Genomic DNA, 21,152 nt, shown 5'->3' on the forward strand with positions numbered 1-21,152 from the left:
GAAAGTTCACATCAGAGACATGAACAGTACCCATTTTTCAACTCCAGTTTTAAAGCAGGACTGTAGGAAAGCTAAGGCAAGATGGTTCTACAGGTAATTTCAGAATGCTCAGAGCATCGTGTTCATCGGGTGTCAGAATGCAACACGCTCTATGTGACAGCTGCAACATTGCAGAGAGTTCATGAAAACCACATTTCTCTTTCTGGCCCACAGACACAGACTGGTATTTCTTGAGGGCACTACAACAACATTTTTGGGAGGGACTGGGCACCTGCTTTTTTATCTTAGGACCTGCTTCATTTTTTTAAAAAAAAGAAAGGAAAAAGAGAGACTGTCATACCACTTGAAAAAGACAGACTTCTAGTCTTTTCTCGTATGAATTTGACAAGGATTTCTAGTGTAAATTTAATAAGAGTTCTTTCCTCCAGGGTTTTTTTCTTATTTCATTCATCCTTTTTAATCCCTCTGTTTTATATGGCTAATAGCAGCATCTTAATGACATGCATGGAACAGCTGAGATAAATAAGGAGGAAGAGATCTCCAGCTGGAGCTAAACTGCTACAGAGCAGCCTCCAGTCCATCCTAGACATAGAGGAGAGGTAATCAGGAGGAAGCAAGCCTCTGTACTGAAGCCATGGATCACTAATAATAAGCAAAGCTTCTGGCTACACCTCAGAACTCAGCTTCAACTATAAGTAACATTAGAATTTAAATTATCTTTTAATTAAAATAAATTAGAAGAAAAATGACAATTGAGTAGTTAATCCTAAATCCCAGTGTTAGGATCAGTGATTAAAAACAACAAGTAGGGGGAGTCTAAATGATACCCTGACCTTACACCTCTCAAGCTGTCCCAGGAGAGCATCAGCCCCACAGGGGTGACACTCATGACACTGAATGAGGAGGAAAGTTTTCCTTGCTGCTTGGAGAACCTTCTTGCTCAGCCACACCACACCCTTTCCTTTGCCCAAGGAGCTCAACTGGGGTCCTGGTATGACAGTAATAGACATAAGGCTGAAAATGCTCCCTTAAGCCTGCTCCAAATGAGCTGTTGCAGCAGTACAAACCTCACTTAGCTGCCTGAAAAAACACAACTTGACTGCCCAGGGAAGATGAAGAGTACCACATTGTCTTAACTGTGGGATGTAACATGGACTGGGTTGCTATTATCATAAGAGCTTTAAAAAAAAAAAAAAAAGGGGTAAGGGCAATGAAATGAATATTTACACTTACTGCTTTGATTACCTTGCTTAACCATTTTTGGTGAGCTAAGTGCAGCTTTATTTCCCTTATCTCTATAGCCACATAGGCACAGCATAAGCCTTGGTGTCATTAACTGTGCAGTGTTGCTGCAAAATGTAATGGTTTTATGGTAATGTTGTTGCATGATCTATTCTTACATAAAGCTACTAGTAGGGAGGTCATTGTCAGCTTATTCACTTCTGTGCCAAACACCACAGCCCAGGGTATGTATCTGGAGATAAAATGACACATTCTCTCATTTGTTGGAGCTGGGAAGTGCATGAAAAAAGTAAATTGCCCATACTCATGGCTAACAGTGCTACAATCATTTTTAAAAGGATCAGAGGCTGCAATGTCTATCAAAGCCTTGAGTGAGCTAAAACTTATTTAAAGGGCTTCCTTAAATGCCAGTCTCCAATACAGTACCTAAAGTGATCCTTCAGCAGTTGGAGAATTCTGGTTAAATGCAGAAAGATTAAATGAAACTGATCCTAAGAATTCTATTGAACACCCTCAAAATGTACACCTATGCTGATAGCAGGACAAATACACACTCCAGGATTCAGGAAGCTTTAATTTCTCTGACCTACTAATTCTAAGAGGCTTTTGAGGATTATAACTGAGTGCACACCAGGACCCTGGGCACAGAAAGATCAGTGCCTCTGTAAATCTTACCATCCTCAATTAGTTCTCTCCAAGCCTTTGGGAAACAGTTAAGTTCTCATACCCCCATTTTACAGATTGGTTTCTCATAGGCCCAGCTGAATAATCCCCTGCTTGGACATTCCCCACGCAGTGCTGGCATGCAAAAGCTGCATCTGCTGTGCTTGGGTTGGGCAGGACATTGTCACTGCTTCTGGCTGGCAGCACCCCAGCACCCAGTGTGGGGGTACTGATCACTCTGAGGAGGATGTGCTGTTGCACAGACTCTCAAATTCATGCTATTCCCTCACTAACACTTTCCTGTTGCACAGAACCACAGCTCAAGCTAAAAATGTCTGACTTGCAATTCACTTTGCAGGTGCCTGTGACAGGTACAACTCAAGCAGTTTGGGCAGGATTCTAACTTTGCTCTTTGCTTAACAAAGAGTCCATGTGTAGAGAAACAAGATGAACCAGGTGCCTCGAGTTGCCAGTGAGTGGGTGTGAGTCCACCTGTGCCTGATTAGGACAGGCCCCTATTGGGCATGAGCAAGATCAGGGGGCCAATAAAGGTAATACAGTGCTCGGGAGTGAGCTAGTCTGTGGCTGTGAGTTTCACCTTTATTGGCCCCCTGGTCTTGCTCATGCCCAATAGGGGCCTGTCCTAATCAGGCACAGGTGGACTCACACCCACTCACTGGCAACTCGAGGCACCTGGTTCATCTTGTTTCTCTACATCCATGTCCACACATGTACACATCAGGCAGAGATACTGGAATTTAGACACATTTTCTCAACACTCTGGGATGCTTCTTAAACTGCAAGGCTTGTCTTCTGAACTTTGGAAGCTCTTTACATCTATTTAACTTTCCTATATTGATTCTATCTCATTAAATAGCTCCAGTTTTTGTATTTCTTGACCAACATCTGATTCCTTTGTTTAATTTCTGGTCTTTTCCTACCTAACAATAAATTCTCCCTGAAGCATAACAGGTGAAATACTTTCCTGTTGAACCAGGGACTCCGGATTTCAGTCCCTGTAAGGTTTCATTGGGACTTTAAAGTTAAAATGGAGGAAGTGGTTTCTTTTAGCTTCCACCAGTTTTCATAGCATTACTGCTATTCATCTGCATTAGAGTTTTTAACAGCCAGCTATTACCTAAAAGTGCAGGAGAGACTTAATTAAGCATAGGTATCTATTGAAGCACTTCACAGTACAGCACTTCATATCAAGAGCTTCATGACACCAACTGGAAATCATGGATTTAGGACAGAGAGATTCCAAGGCTAAAATCTTGAGATAAGCCTGAGAGAATGGGAGGTTTGCAGAGATGAGGAATATCTATGAGTTCCACTGACCATCCTGGAAATTAAAGGGTTTTCATCACTGGAAATCAGCAGGTTGGTCATAGCCAGGTAGCATTAATGTGATATCTGGAATGAAAAGTCACAATTTCCAGGCTATGCTTCAGTGCCAACCTTTATCACCTCCATTGTTACACTGAGATGATCCCACTCTGTGAACTCAGCTTAGTACCTCAGTACTGCCATTTCTCACAATTTTTCATTTAATCTCATCAGGTGATTTCTTGGCAGTGATTATAGGAGCATCTCAGTGGAAAATAAATGCTCAGATTCAATGGTTTTTCAGAAAAGAGCCCACAAACAGTCTTGCAGGTTCAGAGTACAAATCAAAAGATATGGTGGGGATATGTATATAATGTGCATTTTATAAAAATAGGGATTTTAAATCCCATCTCACAATTTGGTGAAGAGGTTTGATTCAGGGTTTTTTTAATGCTTTCTGACAGCAGTATTGTTGCCCTGACACTCAATCTTTGTTCTGTCAAAAGATGTCATGTTCCCATTTGCATTCAATTTTGATCTCTCCCAGACTTCTCATCTCTTTCTGAATTTCAGGCTTTGACTAAGAGCATTAGAGAGTAAAGGGGATAAGCAGTGCCACTCTCTTCTGTTCTGCACTTCCCCAAACACAAATGTGTTCAGATCAAAGCCTAAGACACAGGCACAGGCTGATTCTTCTATTTTGAGGAATACCTCTTTGTTTCGAGCTTGGATAAAAAGCCAGTGCATTGTACAATTCAGAATGGTAAAGGCTTTGCCTCTTTCTTTTGGCTTAGTGACTTCACCTCTTTTCCCTTCTCACCTTCCCTTGTGCACATATACCTTGCAGCTGGCAGCTACTCAAAATATAAAATGAAATATAAACTGAGGCTTAGGAGCCAGATGGAGACTTCACTGAAATAACTTTAGAGGAAAGCAAAGGGAAAGACAGCCAATGCTTCCAAGTCCATTATAGAGATTCCTAAGCCAGCAGCTGCTGGAGAAGGCAGCCTGTACTTTTTGTGGGAACACCCACACTGCCTGCTATCTCATGTGTGCTTTTCCATTAATTCTTACTCACTGTAATGCTGCTGGTTTAAATGCCACAGTCCAGTGTTTGTTCTCCTTTCCAGGCAAGAAGATTCACACAGAAGGATGACAGTGTTGCAAGTGCCACTCTCTAGAAACAAGGCATTGCTATTCTGAAATTAAATGGTTGTTTCAAATGTATAAAATGTGCCTGGAAAACTATCTGCACAGACTTCTCCCATTTATGCAGTGACTGCCCAGAATGAGTTTTCTTGGACTCAAGAATATACCTAAAACACAATAGTGTTTGAATAGGGATCTGATTTGTTACAGCTAAGTACCTGCAAAGCTCAGCAGAATTACGACTGAAAAAGAATGCTGAGCTGTTTCAGTGGCTGTATAGACTCTGAGTGCAAAAACCTCAGGGCACACCATAGCATAGAGAGGAAAAATATCTAATAAGTAAATCCTAGATAGAGAAGGGGAAAAAGAAAGAAATAGAAAAAAAAGAAAAAAAGAAAAAAAAAGAAAAAATAAAAAAGAGGAAAAGGAAAGAAGGAAAAGGAAAGAAGGAAAAGGAAAGAAGGAAAAGGAAAGAAGGAAAAGGAAAGAAGGAAAAGGAAAGAAGGAAAAGGGAAAGGGAAAGGGAAAGGGAAAGGGAAAGGGAAAGGGAAAGGGAAAGGGAAAGGGAAAGGGAAAGGGAAAGGGAAAAGGAAAAGGAAAAGGAAAAGGAAAAGGAAAAGGAAAAGGAAAAGGAAAAGGAAAAAGAAAAAGAAAAAAGAAAAAGAAAAAGCGAAAAGAAAAAAAGAAAGAAAAAAGAGGGATTTTACAGAGTGGGTGTACATGAGATTAACTATAACCACAAAACACAAGGAAGGCAGATTGGTTCAGTTTTCTAGGATCCAGCTGGCACCTTCTACATGGCCATCACTGTTTGGGCTACACAACCTCGGGATCCTGACCTCGTAGATCTACACATCTACATGAGAAAATTATAGAGGTTTGCACTAAACCAGTATTTTCCAGTTATTTATTCCATCTGTCTGCAGAACACCCATCCTTGATCCCTCAGGTTTACCACAAGCCAGGACTGCAGGCATTTTTGTGGTAGTTCTTGTTAAAATTTGGCAATTCCCCACTTAGCCTTCTTCCACTGGCAAAACAGAGACGTTGCAGTTATTCCAGATATTAACTGATGTTTTCTCCCTCACACAGTGTGGATTTTTTCCTGGAAGGTTGCACTGAGAGCTTTTCTATTAAATTGCACCTTTTCTGTTTGGATGATCACTTGTAACTTCACAAGGACCCTCAAACTATGATTGAATGCCTGTAAGGCATTTTGGGTATATAAAATGATACTTTTATTTGATATTTAGATTAGTGAAAAAGAGCAGGTGCAATTAATGTTGGATCTAAGGATCTATCCCCAAATCTTCTCAGTGAACAAATGGTTAATCAATTATCTCTCAGTTATCAGGTGCTGGGCCATCACTACAAATTCCCATGTAGCTGTTACATCATGTAAAAGGATCTCAAAATGCTACCCAAATATTGAGGAAACAAGGTTCTTGTAATGCTGTGAGATGGGAAACTACTAGCACAGACACAGGTAACTCAAGTAGCCTTGTTCAAGATTCCCTGTTACAGACCTGTGACAGATACAGCTATGAACATCTACAGATATATCCATGAGAGAGAGATGATATCCTGAGAAGGGATCATTAGATCACAGCTTCACCCGAAATTATAAGAGTCAGCAGGGGATTGGTTTGATTGATGGTAGTTTGACAGCTGACAAGAGAGGTTAGCACAACATAAACATGAGAAAATTCCAACAACGTTTATACAGGGTACTATTTACTCATTTCATTGTCTGTGGTTTTAATGTTCATGTTTTAAATAACAGCTTCCTCTCTGCATGTGATCCTACAAGAAAGACCCTTTCTGTATATAGGACAGCAGGGTGTGTTGCCATGGAAATTATTATGATCTACTCAAATTCAACAAATCCAACCTTATGAGGTATATCCCCCTGAGTATTCCACTTTAATTATTAATGTTCTCCCTAAATAGCAGCATTTTTCTGATTTCTGTGAAATCTTTATAAGCACAGTGAAAACAATAACCTGGAAAGTGGAATCCTTTGTTCAGCTACAAAAACGGGTGCAGCTGAGCCAGGGAAGATGCAAAAAGGCTCCAAGCTGCCCTGCCAATGTGCTTCAACTCAGCCCTAGACAGATCATCTGGAAGAGAGAAACGTCTCATTTGATGCCTGTCCCCATTACATCTCTGGCCTCTCTGCTATGATTTCCATTTAAAAAAAAACAACAGCTGAGGTAGTGGGGGTTTTTTGCAGAGGCATGTGGTTCAGTGGAATCCAAACACTGACCATCAATTCCTTTGCATATAGCCACCAGGCTTGCACTCCTTCTCCAGCCATGCAAGCCCAGTGAAACCATTCAATCTTTTCCCATGAAATTTATCACTAAACTCAGAGCCATTTAGGGGGAGCCTTAGAGCAGCTTCAGCATCCATCTTTCTCCTTCAAGCATCACCATGAATTCTGAAAGTAGATTTTAGAAGTCAGGTGGTGGTATTCAGGCTGACCTAATGGGATAGTTTCTTGTGGGTCACATAATATGGATGGTTCATAGGTCTAAGTTCAGGCATGCACAGACACATCCTCTGAAATCCCCATGAAATGCTGTGATGACAGGAGAAGGTCATCTTCCTGGGATTGCTTTGCTCTCAATCTTGACCAAGTGCTTCCCGTTTCTCCCTAGAAGGCTATTTCTCTTGAAATGCCACCTAAGATTCCTGGTTTCTCTTCTTCACGAGCTCTTTTCAGGGTAACAGTCAGGAGAGCTCTTCCACAACAGAGTCCACACAAAACATTCCAGAGCATCACTGAACTTTTGACCACTGGCTTGGAAATTTTAGCTCAAAATTCATAGTTACACTGCTCCTTCTGTTCTACTGTTCTACTCCAGGGAGTGTGTCTCATGCCCACATCAGAGACCATTAAATATAAAGCAAAGAGCTGGTAGTTTAGGTGGACAGAAGTTATCACTATGCCTATTTTACAGATACCAAATTAAGAAAGAATAAATAGTAGAATAAATAACAGAATAAATCATTTGATCTCTTCCCACAAGCAGTCTGCAGTACCACTTCACCCAAACTCTTGGTATTCCCATGTAAAATCTGCAGCACAAGTATTTCCCTCCTCCCTCATACAAGGCTGGTTACTGGTCATCAGCCTCTCTCCAAAACATGAGACAAGCTTTGGCTTTCTTCTAAAAATACTTATTTAGAGGCTGGAAACAAAAAATAGAATAAATGAGCTCAACTGAGCTGAATGAAAGGAAGCAATGGCATAAACTCAAAAGAATAGAAGTGCTTCTTGAGCAGGAGCTGCAACTGATTGTTGACTCTGATAGCATTTAATTGCTTGGTAGACTCAACACCAGGCTACACACATTGCCCTGGCATCCCTAGGACCTGTCCAAAAAGGCACAATGTTCCAGAGATGAGGAGCATTCTTTCTAGCTACTCACAAATAGGTTCTTCAATGCTGGCTTTGCCAAATTTGCCATTTTGGAAAGCAGGAGATTGCTGTTGGCTCCATGAAAGAGGAAAGATGGACTGCAGCTTTATAGACCACTTGACTGATTCTTCCTTTGGTATTGGTTGTTGTTTATTTATTAGCAATTAGTGTGTTAGCAGTAAGGGAAACAGCAAGCAAGCAGGCAGTATTTGGAGAAACAAACCTTTACTAAGCATGACACTGAGCCAGAGTACCTGGCTGTCCCCTGTTGCTCCCAAGAATCAATCTCCAGCTTGACACCTAATTCTCTGCCTCCATATAAATGTCTGTCCCTTCTGAAACATAACTCTCACTCTTTGTTTCTACTTACTGTACAACCAACTTCTTTCCTCCTTCCATACCATCCTTGCCCTTCTGACCTTGTGGCAGCTTTTATCACCCTGCAGATTGCTGCTTTACCACCCATAGCAAATTAAAATCCCCTCTCCTCCCCTCCTAAATCCTGCAAAATGTGTCTACAAGAAACAAAAAGCAGGGTGCCCTGCCAAGAAGATGTACCTGCTCTGAAGTTTGTATCAAAAGATGCAGTGGTTGTGTGTTTGAGGCCCAGGAAAATAGCACTCATGTTTCCAGTCCTGCCTGCAGAATTAAGAGGTGTGTCCTGTTATCTCTGCCCTTCTCTTTAGAAGCACACAAGCCATGGAAAGATAAAACAGTTTTCATTTTGTCATTTCTACTTCATTCTCATCACTCTGCTCACCATCTGCTTTGCCTGTATTTCATCAGCTTAAAATTAGGAGCTTGTCAGAGCAGGAATCTTCTCTTACTACATGCATGTGAAATGCCAAAACAGAACAAGAACACTGCACAAGTAATAGTGTCACAAATAAATTACCAAGGAGCACAGGATCAGTGTCATAAATGATTCACCTAGAAGGCTGAATTACATTTTTTCATATATATTATTTTTTTATCATTACAGTACATAGGAGAACTAACTAGAGACATAATTGTCCAAGGTGATGCAAAATCAAAAATACTAATTAATACTTCCTGCCTCAAAGAACTTGCAATTTAAATAATATACAAGTGATAGGAAAAGTGATACCTCCCTTTGCAAAAAGCAGCATGTGATTAGCTTCGAGAACACAGGTGATTCGGATGAGATTTTGCCATCCAACTATTTTGCTTGCAAAGAGCCTGGTTACATAGATGCATCCCTCCACTGAGCCATTTCATCCCCCTCAGATAGGTACCTCACATCTGCTAAGTGACTCTGAGCAAGTCAAGTGCAGAGTCAGACAAAAGGAAATCTAGGCTCAGGCCCCAGCTTCCTAATAAGGACACAAAATAAATTTTTATATTTAAAGGTTCCAAACTGGCCAATACTGCAGCACCTAGATCTTCAATTTCCTTTATGATTAGCCTGAACATTCCCAAGATACCACCTCTGTCTGCTGAAAGATGGAAGCAGAAAGGTAAAGGCACTGCTTAGTACCTGGAAGCAATTGGTCAAGAAGTAGGAGGTATTATTACATCCCCTCCTTTGTCTTCTCTGTGCCAAGAGTTTCTTCTTGAAAAAAAATTTCTCTATGCAACACATGACTTTTAATGGAAGTCTCTCAGAGGTGTCTGTCTCCCTCTATTAACTGCAATAAAAGCACAGAAGGGTGTTTCTCAACCACTGGACTGTCTCACCCTTTGAAAGAAAAACACAGCTCACTTTGGATCCCACTGTTGCTTAAAACAGATGATAGGTAAACCACATGGAATCAGTAAAATGTTGAAACATCAGTGTTTTACAAAACAGCAGTGACAGTTACAAAACTTGTAATTAAAACTGTAGTTAACAATGGTATCACCTGATTAAATCTTAGTAGTAAGCGACAACTGCCTGTATGAGGGTTTCTTGTTTAGAGATGAGATATTTTCCCAGATTGCCTGATGTTTTGTGGACTGTCAGCCAGCTGTGGACCACAGGTTGAGTTAACTTGGCTCTAAATCTCCCTGCTGGGACCAAGCTACCAATTTTAGGTACTGTAGTGCCTTAATAGACTGAATTAGGCAGTTTGGCTGTTACATTCTGTTGTCTATGACACTGACATCAGCAGTGAGAATCTGAAAGGAAATGGGACATTATTCAGAATATTTAAGTCTTTAGCTGTTTGACTGCTTCAGGTAGAATCTATTTTTAAGTCTGTAATTTTGCTGCAACCCTCCCACACGCATCACAAACCCATAAAACAAACCACAAACACAATGCCCAATTCCCATGATCGGATCCCCTTTCATTAATTTATTGATCTAGGAGCCTGGAGGAATGTGCTACCTGTTACCACTGGTTTCCTGTGGAATAGTGGACACATCTCTCTATGCCTCAGTGCTCTTACCAATAAAGCAGTAGTAAAAATTATTCTGGTGACACAATACTGAATTAATGAAGTGCCTTAATACAGTGAAATGGAAAGGGTCCCACAAAGGCATCTGCAAAGGCCAAGCCATTTAGCTAATTCCACAACTTCTAGTCTGGTAAAACATCATAGAATCATAGAATCGACTGGGTTGGAAGGGACCTCAGAGATCATTGAGTCCAACCCTTGATCCACTACTGCTGCAGTTCCCAGCCCATGGCACTGAGTGCCACATCCAGTCTCTTTTTAAATATCTCCAGGGATGGAGAATCCACTACTTCCCTGGGCAGCCCATTCCAATGTCTGATCACCCTCTCCGTAAAGAAATTCTTTCTAATCTCCAACCTAAACCTCCCCTGGCACAACTTGAGACCATGCCCTCTTGTCTTGCTGAGAGTTGCCTGGGAAACTTCCATCCTGACCAAACCAGGCCTGTGATGTGTATGCAAGAAAACCTTCCCCAGTGGGGCTAAGAGCATTTCCAACACATCTGTGCTTGTGCAGGCAAATCTGGGTCACGGTTGACAAAGCAGCAGGCAGCGTTATCCCCTGCAGTGTGATCAGCACGGTCACATTTCACATGAAGGGCAAAGCAAATGTCGCACCTGCGCGGGCTGCTCCTCTGTCACTTACTGTCACCAACAGGTCCTGCCCCCTCGGCAGAGCCCCGAGGGCTGCAGCAGAGGTGCGGGGGGTGGGAGCCACAGCGACCACTTGCTCTTCATGGGAGGGAGAGCAGCGGTGCGTGACTGCACGATCAGTGTCAGAGGGATTACACCACCTCATTGTACAGATTACATTTCTGAGAGAATTCTGGGTGTATGGATGGTGGCTCTGGCCTTCCCACTTCCCAGCTTCAGAAGAGTCATGTATAGGAGCCTACTGCAAGCTGATCCCAGAGGCTTAGCTGAGAGCTCAAGCCACACTAGGTTCATTCCTGTATGTTCACATAATTTCACACCGCTCACATTGAGGCCTCTACAGAGCAATAAATAACAGAATCCTTCACGTCACCTGCCAGCACCAAGCAAAGAACATGGACTGTGCAGAAGGATCTTCACATATGGAGCATATATCAACTGAGAGGCTAATGCTGACATCTCAGTAACTAAAAGCACAGGGCTCTGCTATGCCTTGTGCTCACTCTCTCACTTGAGCAGATCCTAACTCTGCCACATAAGACTGTGCAACTTACTGGTTTTTAGTTATAATCTCCTCTATTATATATCTCATATTATCTATATTATCTATATTATATCTTATCTATATATCTATTATATCTATTATATCATATAATATATATATATTATATAGTTATATATCTCCTCTAATTATAATCTCTCTCTATACATGACTTTTTTTTTCTTTTTTGTCATTCATAAATCTCTTCAGTCTTCCTACACACATGAAAAACAGGAGGAGGAAGGATCTACTAGGTTTCTCCCAAATGGAAATTTTCTGCTGATGTAAGCTGTGTCTTTTGATTAAATCAATGTCAGACTCAGTAGCACTATGGATTTACACCAGCTGAGGATGGGGGTGGCCAGTCTCACATACCCTTGCTAAAATGGCATCACAGAATCACAGAATCATCCAGGTTGGAAAGGACCTCTGAGATCATCAAATCCAACCCTTAATCCACTACCACTGTGGTTACCAAACCATGGCACTGAGTGCCACATCAGTCTCTTTTTAAAAATGTCCAGGGATGGACATCCCTGTCATCACATGTAAAAAGTCATCACAATACCCAAGAAAGTGAAAGCTGACAAACTGTGAAAGGGAAGGAAATTTCACTTATGAGTTTCTAAGTTTCTTCAGTTCCTCTTTGGTTTTGTCAGACCTACCTACTTCCAGCAGCAGCCAGCAGAAAGGATGCCTCTGTTAAAGCCCCAGATCCCTGTTACTTCCACATAGGACCAGAAATTCCCAGTGAACACAGCTGAAGCTGCCACACCATTTCATATCAGACCATAAGAGATCAGCCAGGCCATTACCAATACTTTGGTTTGAAAGAAAACAAATACAGGGAAAAAGGATAATTCTGGCTGTGGTTTTTCACCATGAAGAACATGTTTAGCCGATTTATTATCATTCACAAGGCACTTCTGAGCTACTCACAACAGGAATTCAAATGCCTAAGTCATGCAGTGTCATCTCAATTATTGACAAACTGTCTGATCCAGCCTCATTTCTACTGACATCTCCTTCCTCTGTCACGTATTCCAGATTGAAAGGCTTTCAACAAGCAGTGTGATGTGCCTAACTTCAGAACTGGAGCCAAAACCCATGCTTCTGTTCTGCATGACCCCAAGCACAAAAAGCAAGTTCCAGGTTTCTGGAAAAATAACAGGATTTCCATGTAAATACAAGATGTATATACAGTATACCACTTTTAACATCAAAATGCTTTTAGACAACAGCCAAAAAGTAAAGCAGACCAGTAACCACCTAGGACTGCCAGTGCTGTGTGCTCTACCTGAACTGGACTGTAGTAACAAAGATAGATTCCAAGTCCTTCTGCAAGAGTAGCTTCTACCACTTGAGGCAAAAAAAAAAAAGTCTCCTTCAAAAGGAACATCAATAAACTGTAGGTGTTAGGACATGCCACTGATCCCTTCTGGTCTGTCTCAGGGAAGATAGATTTAACATAGTTCATTACACTTCAGAGAGGAAGAAATTGAAATACAGGTGTTCCAGGATGTCCTTTGAGGTGTAGGCAGACATGACGGGGGGTGGGGGGGGTGGGGGGTTGTAATTAACCCATGAATAACAATACTATCCCATTCCAGTTACTGTGAGGGGCAAAGCAACAAATAACTCCAGAGGCAACAATAACAATTGAAGTGATCACAGAAAACCTTTGGTGGAAAAGTCACATGTAATTTACTGCCACAGAAAAAGAGCATCCTGATCGTGTTCTCACTGAGGTGACTGAAAAAACTACCTGGACTGCAGCAGAGTGAGAACTGAGCTCTTAAAGAAAAAGATAGCCAGGGACAGAATTATCTTCTTGTTTCACATTTGTACAGTATTAAGTGCAGGTCCTGATAACAATGAAGCCTTCGTTGTTACCACACAGCTTTGGCAGTGTAAGATGCTGCTCTGAAGTTTCTGTCATTTCTCTTCTGGAAGCTACCAGCTGAGAACAGAAGAAGACAGCACTCCAGACCAGTGTCAACCAAGTCCAAACACTGAAGGTGAAATGATGCAGGAGATGGTTTGCAGTGAGCTGCCTGACTTCACAATGGAGAGGAAGAGAAGTGTTCACACTCTTTTTCAGTAACATTTTTTAAATAGAAATTGCCAAGACAGAGAAAGGTGACAACCAAACTGAGGATAATATAAGCAACAAAGCATCCAAGAGCCAAAGCAAAGGTTTGGTTTTTGTTTTAAAGCCCTTTCTGTTAGCTGAGTCATATCAGACATAACCCCCACAGAGACCAGCAGAAGTCTGGAGATCACAAAGCCATATTCACAGCATGACCAAACTACACCACTTCCCTCATAATCCTTCTCAGCTAATAAGACCTGAGGAGGGAAAAAAAAATAAAATAAAAAAAAGCCCAGCCAGGTGGCTATTCAGCTATTCTACTTAGAGCTCTTTGTACTGATCAATCAACTAGTGATTCATCCTGAGATGGGAAAACCAATTAGATAGATTAAAATCTTTGTCTTGATCCCAAGATGAAGACCACTGTACACCTAACAGCTAACCTGAATGGGTGCAGACCAGTGCTGTGCTTTACATACACCTTGGCCTTCTGTCCCACCCTGTGCTGCTGTGCATGCCCCTGGGATGCAGGACCACCCCATAGGGTTAATTGTAACATAGGAATCTGTAGGAAGCTCACAATGGTCACCAGCAATTAAATCACCTGCATGTGGCTTAATTTTGTGTTCACCTTGTTTGTCTTCACCTAAAAGTGTTGAAAAAATTGTTTTCATTTGACTGTAGAAATAACTGCTTTTTCCCCTTAATTCTATACCAGTCTCAAAAGACCAAAATGTAAGGGAATCTTTCCACAGGCAGATCTATACAGCATGCTGGATCCAGACTGGAGAGCTGTTCCATGTGGGGCAGCTCAAGGTTCCCAGCTTCTGAAGAGATCTAAAATTATCTATACTCTCCTCTTTTTCTTCATAATGTTAACTCTAATAAATGGCATTTTAAGAAATACTGTGCAGAGTCCAAATTTCTTATGGGGACTATAACAAACCAGAATCTCTTCATGCAAAATATGCTCAAATGGTGAATATACACTAAGTATCATTGCAAAGAAAGTGGTGATCAAGCTTGGCTTGCTCTATGTTTCCTTTTAAAATTATTTTTATTACTACAATTTAAAAATTATTAATATTTACTCTGGAGATTCCATTTTCTATTCAAATTCTAACTTAACAAATAATTGGTATCACCATCTACACAGTTGGTTTCTTACTGTGACAAGAGATTCAGAGAGAGCTGAAGAGAATGGTAAGGTTTGTATGTTCAGCTAATTACCTGAATGAAGATGTCAAATACTCTGTGTCCTGCCCCTATCAGGTTTTTACCCAGTCCATGTATCTTAGAGGGAATCACCTGTGTTTATGTGCCTGTGCTGAAGCAAGTGAATTAACCATCACATTCTTTGTTCTTGAGGATTAGCTTGGTTACATGATGTCAGGGTTTTTTCAACATGAACATTAATCTAGTAGAAAGGAAAGAAAAGGAGCTCTGGACAATACAAGCTACATCTCAGACATTGCTGTCAGAGGTAGCTGCAGTTCTAATACAATACTGTTCAAATACAATAATTTAATCATTTAACAAGCTTTCCCAGGATGAAGTGCAAAGCCAGTAACAGCTAGCAACAGCTACAGCTGAATCCAGATCATATACCTACAGGGGTTAAATTAAACTCTGAATTCCCCCCAAAATCTTCATATCTAACAAACACACAATGTCCTAGTGATCCAGAGCTATAGATAAATCAAAGTGAGTTTTTCTTTTTATTTTTTATCTCTTATAACAAAAGAGGAGACCTTGAAAATGTCTTTCTGGAACTATGATGATGGTGCAACATCATGGCACGTTTCTTTCAGACAAAGAAAGTGACAAACCCTCTACTATAACTTAAGAGCACAACAGATGTCCTCCTGAGTCTGCAGTTATATGTACTGGACAGAGAAAAGTGGCAAATGAATCATCTGTTCCAGTGCACTAACCTCGACCACCCACATTTCCAGAGGGACGGCAGATCAGCCATCCATCTGCCCCACCTTAAGCATAAACTACCCCTCCCTGAAAAGGAGCATTAAAAAATGCCCTTTTCTCACTGAATTTTTTCTCAGGCGGGGCAGATGAACACACACCTCGAGCTTGATCGATTTTCCCCAGTCGTCTGGGAAGCACTTCCAGGGAATTCCTACATGCATCCCCAACTATAGAGCTTCCAGCTACAGAAAAGCTGTAGGACAAGTGCAAAGAGCCACACGCTTCTCCTCCCAAGCTGACAGGTTATAGGGAAATCGAGAATGTCTTTCGAGAGGGCGGGCAGCAAGTTGCATAGAAGAAAGAATGTCTTGATATTTCTTTTACAAAGAAGGGGTAAGCTATAGGGAGAGCTGTAGGGAGACCCCTCGGCCGCCTCCTCCAGCGCCCCGGAGAGGCCCTGCCCGCCGCGCCGAGCCCCTCTAACAAAGCGCCGCTGCCCAAATCAATCCACGTCCATTTTCCCCCCCGCTGATGCTCGATTCCCCCTCCTGACCCCCAGCGCGCTCATCGCGGGGCGATGCCACTCGCCCTCCTCCCCTGTCACCTTGCGCTGTGCAGCACAGCGGCGTTCTGCCTCCCAACCTCCTGGTAATTTTCCCACGCTGGAAAATACCGTTCAACCCGCCTATTTTCTCCTTCACCCACCGAAATGCACCATCCCTAACAACAACCTGCTAAATTTAGCCGTATCGCCTCCACCGCGTTATTCACAGCGGGGACGAGCGGTACAAGGCAGCAGGCGCGGACACCGCAGACAGACAGACAGACAGACGCACGGACATGCGGGCACACGCGTCCAGGTGCCAGGCGGCAGCTACTCACACGACTAGCCTGGAGATGATCCATGAGACCATGGCGGTGGCTCTCCCGGCAGGGAGGGCTGGTCCCGACTCCTCGCCCGCCGCCGGCCGCCGCCCGAGTGATCGGGGCGGGCGGCTCGGCCATCCGGCCCCGCAGCCTCAGCGCAGCCTCACTGGCGGCACCGCCCGCAGCCAACGCGCAGCCGAGCCCGGCCGCCCCCCGCCCTGCTCGGAGCTGCCGGAGGGGAGGGAGGGAGGGAGGGAGGGAGGGAGAGAGAGAGAGAGAGAGAGAGAGAGAGAGGAGGAGGAACAGACCCCTCCGGCCTCCCCATCGGGAAGCACCCCCCCTCCCCCCCCACACACACACCCACACACCCACACCCCTCTTCCCAGGGGGAAAGGGGAGTTTTCGGGGGCGGTAGAGGCAGCGCCAGGCGGGCAGGGGTCTTTACGCTTGTGGAGCAGAGCACGGAGCAAACCCCACAGACTGCTCCTGCCAACATCAGGACAAAGCCAAGGCAGGGTGTTCATGGAATTCTTGGATATATAGGAAGGGAGGGATCCCCCTTCATGCCCCGAAGTTTGCAGCACAACCGACAAGGGTCCTGGCCGCACGACCCAGGTGAATCCCCAGCACTGTCAGAGATGTCAGCAGTGTCTCCTCCACGTCAGTTTTCATCAGGGGGTCTCATGGCTATCAAGTCCAATTTGCCCACATGCACAGCAGACACTGGTTTTACCAGCAGGTTGTTCCTCCCTGCACTTCCTTTGGGTTCTGATTTTCCTTCACTATGTTAGCACATGCTAAATGTGGTTAGATTAACAGAAATCATCTTCCACTGCTTTGGTATTTTTCCTCTATCAGAAGCACACATGCCCCTGGGAATTCATGATGTGTTTCAGTCTCATGGCAATCATTAGATCATTCTCAACCTTGCCACCATGAGCCCAGCCCCAGCCTTCACCTGGAGGCTGCTCCATGGAGCAGTTGCCCTGGTGTCAGACTCTAGGGTCAGGGCTACAAACACCCTGACTGCACTTCACTCTGTTTCCATGCCCAACACATTGTTCTTTTCTAGGACTGTGCATCTGCAGCAGATTTTCCCCATCATTCTGAGACAGCATAGCTGAAGGAGGCTAAAATTCTCTCAAGTATCACAAGTAACCTGAGAGGAATTCTTCTAGGGAGAGACTGGGCATTTCAACCCAGAGGCAGCAGAATCTAGGATATGACCACAGACTTCTCCAGTCTCGAGTGGCCACAGACATCCTCAGACTCCTGTCCACTTCCACAGGGTGCTCATCATCACCCAGTATCCAGCCCTTACCTAACACCTTTCTTCTACTTAGCTCAACATCTTCTATAACGGGACCATGTTTTATTCTGTAGGCTCTCTGTACCAGTCCCCGGAAAGCTGATAGCACCCGTAGCCTTCAGCCAAAGTTGAAGGTATAGACATGTATGTAATTAAAGGTCAGCACGTCTAAGAATCATTTTGAGAGTATCCACACCACCACATTGCTCTTCTGTCTGTAGTAAGTCTGTTCCTCCACCAGAGGGAACTTCCACCTCACGCTGTGACCTGTCACAAGCTGTTGTCTCCTCACCCACCTCCCTGGGTTACAGAAACATTTCTGGTACAGACACTGGTATTTGCTGGTTACAGACAGGCTGTGTACCACAGCTGGAGGTGTGGGGTCACCACTAAACATTCCTGCTTCAGGAGCTGCAAGGGCTACAGTGGCAGCATAGATCTCTGCAAAAATACTTGTGCAATCATCACAGTACACAGAACTTGCCACTCAGTATTTGCTGTGGATTCAAAGCATAGAAAAAAGAACCAATAGAAGATACTTATATAAAGATACTTATTATAAAGAGAAACAACACAGAGGGCAACACCTGAAGCAACAGCAAAACACTTGAGTGCCTAAAGTATAACACAGCCTCATGTCCTCTTGGCTCCTTCCAGCCTCTACCAGCTCACCAAGTTCCCTGCAACTCTTGCTGGCAGCTGGTATTGCTGATCTGCAGTTCTCTTTCCTGGGCAGCAACTGTCAGAAAGGGTTGAAGTATTTTCTTCTGCTTGGCAGCTCTCTCTGACAGGGGTAAGCAGGACATGGTCCCCTCTCATGCTGCTGACACAATCACCACCTCACGATTGTTGACTGATCCTAAGCCTCAAATGTACACAGACAGTACACAAGACAGTCTGGTGAGCCTGTCAGTGTGAGTGCGGGGAGCTTAACTTAAATAGCTACGAGGGAAACAGGGGGAGAAATTCAGCTCTAGTGAGCCGTCAGTGGAAGGGTGACGATGCCCCCTACCTACTGTCACAGGGCTGTGTCTGAGGATGACAGACACAGCCCCACGACTGCCAGCTCAGCAAATGACATCCCAAGCAGCCTGGAAAGAAGCTTTGCTTGAAGAAAGCCTTTCCTTTGTGATTAAACCACCGGACCCAGACTAAGAAGGCATGTCCTTCAGGAGATTGAACCAACAGAAGAGCCCTTGCAGAACAGCTTGAGAAGAACAGACAACCTAGCTAAGAAATGTCCCCAGACATAGAGGGAAATATCTGTCAGGAAGCCAGAGGTGGTGTTTTAGATGTCGAAGCTGACATGGAGAAAAAAAGAACACCACAAAATTAATATAAAAATAAATAAAATACAGATGCAATAGCAGCAGTGCACACATGTATTCTCAAGTATTGTCAAGTATTAGTAACTAAAAAATATCAGAAGAAAGATAGTTTGATCAGTAAATAGATACATTGCATTCTATCATGGAATATATAAACATATATAGATGCACATGCTCAGCCTCATGGAAGAGAAATATTGTGTCTTCCATCCACAGGAAAAGAACAGGTGACCTCTTCCATTTATCTCCTGGCTTCTACTTGAGAAGCAAAATAAAAAGAACAAAAACATTAAAAAGACAACATGGACACACAGAGCAAAAATCCAAAAATGCAGCTACTGAATACAGTAATGAAAATGTCCATTTCTAAAACTACAGCTTTACTAACAGATAGGGACTAGATACAAATGGTTAATCCTACTCTATAGGGAGTACTGTCAAGGTATGTGAAGACAGTATTTCCTGGATGTCATTTTTATCTTTATTATTGAATTACTTGCTTCAGAACTACAGCCATTAGCAAAGAGTGATGAAGAAATTACTCTTTTGACTGAAAAGTGGTGTGGTCTGGCATTTGAGCTGGGAACTGTGACTGCTGAGAAGCACTCGTCATTCCCAGTCACTCACTACAAAAGCTTCGGGGGAACATGGAAATCAGCATGCTTGAATGCTTCGTTTGGCTTTGGGTAACCAAAATGGGATAGCCAAATATTCTAACACAAAACTCTACAACACAGGATCAGTCAGTGGTACTCAGCATCTCTAATATTAAGCTCTCAATACCTAAAGTTGTGCATCAAAAGTATCTTCTGAGAAGTTTGTTCATTCATTCCCATGTTCCTTTTTGTAACTTGGATGTTACAGTATGCCTCTGCCTCAGAATACATCCATGTGTGTTAGATTCATTCATTAGAGGCTATGAGGCATCTGCACATCATCCAGCTCCATGGGAAATGGTCCTTATTCAGCATATTTTCCATTCTACTATTTCAGACTGAAGAAAATGCTTGGATTACAGCATTTTACAAATTGGGGAGGACAAAGATTGTATCTTAGACTGGAACAATCTTTTTCAGCCTTAGAAGCCAATAAAAATGAATAATTTTTCACTAATATTACAATACTTCTGACATTCAGATTAATCTTCTTGTTCCATCTTCCACATTTCCACCTCAGCCTAACCATACAACCATCAGGACTATTCCATGTCTCCAAATAGTCTCCCTGTCATGGTTTATGTCCTAAGCATCCTGCTATGGACAGGTTACAACAGAAATGTAAAAAGAAATAAAGCAGTTATAAAAATGTGTATGAGGAAAAAAAAAAAAAAAAAAAGGGTGACCAGAAAACAGATTGTTGGAAGATAAATCTTCTGGATCAAATTGTACAGCCTCTGGTAGAGCAGGTAGAAAGAGTCACTGCCTCCTCTGAGGGATGTGACAAGAGCAGGGAAAGGTTACTCTTAAAATCTGCTGGTGTGTGTCAATCTGGGACTCTAAGCTACTGCCAGGGAGGAGACAGTAAGATTCACAAAGGTTGGGTCTGACCCATGTATCAGTTCTTCTATTCCTGTAATTGAAAGATGGACTTTTTTGAATGTTATTACTGTAGAGTGTTTAAGGATGACAACGCAAGAGTACTGAAGAAGGACTTGATTATGTTATTGCCCTTAAACCAGAGGCAGAGAGAAAGGAGGAAGGTAATTGGGTGCTAGTGAGAACATGACATTTGTTCAGAGAAATATGGTCAGAACATGACCCTGAGGTTTCAGTGAGGTGTCATGCAGATGGGAATGCTACAGATAATAATAAGCTGTAAATAATGAGTGAAAAGGGCCTCTCATGAGAAGAAAGGTTTACTTCAAGAAAACAGAGAAGGAATGTGAGGGAGGCTATGGACAGCCCTAATTATGTCAGGAGAAAGCTGAAGAGCCACAGCAGACCTCTCTTAGCAGTTTCTAGAAACTGGCTGTCTTCACAGACTGGTGTAATAAAAAATTTAAGGCAATAAGAGAGAAAACAAAGGAATGGCCTTCTTTGCCATCCCTTGCTGAATCACCTTTAACCAACCAATTTGGCATTGTGGGCACTGCTCTGTTTAGCAGTATCTTGTACCTAGGTGAAATTACTAAGTAATTACTAGACTGCTGTGGCTTTGTAAAAACATGCTTTAATAACTGCATAAAGGCTACTTCATGGTAAGTTTTATTAAAAAGCTGCTACTGACCTTCAGGATC

At 42.8% G+C, this 21,152-nt stretch overlaps 1 protein-coding gene across 3 annotated transcripts in view; it reads right to left on the reverse strand.

The window, feature by feature from the left end:
• The window catches only part of REEP1 (receptor accessory protein 1), a 62,732-nt gene extending 46,311 nt beyond the window's left edge, over nt 1-16,421 (reverse strand). For all 3 annotated transcript variants that reach the window (XM_030450627.1, XM_030450626.1, XM_030450628.1), the window contains exon 1: nt 16,295-16,421. In XM_030450627.1, coding sequence (XP_030306487.1) covers nt 16,295-16,326 — 32 coding nt within the window. In that variant the 5' untranslated portion in view covers nt 16,327-16,421. The remainder of the gene's footprint in view (nt 1-16,294) is intronic.
• Nucleotides 16,422-21,152: the final 4,731 nt, after the last annotated feature.

Source organism: Calypte anna, chromosome 4B (assembly GCF_003957555.1).
Source record: "Calypte anna isolate BGI_N300 chromosome 4B, bCalAnn1_v1.p, whole genome shotgun sequence".
Classification (NCBI taxonomy): Eukaryota; Metazoa; Chordata; class Aves; order Apodiformes; family Trochilidae; genus Calypte; species Calypte anna.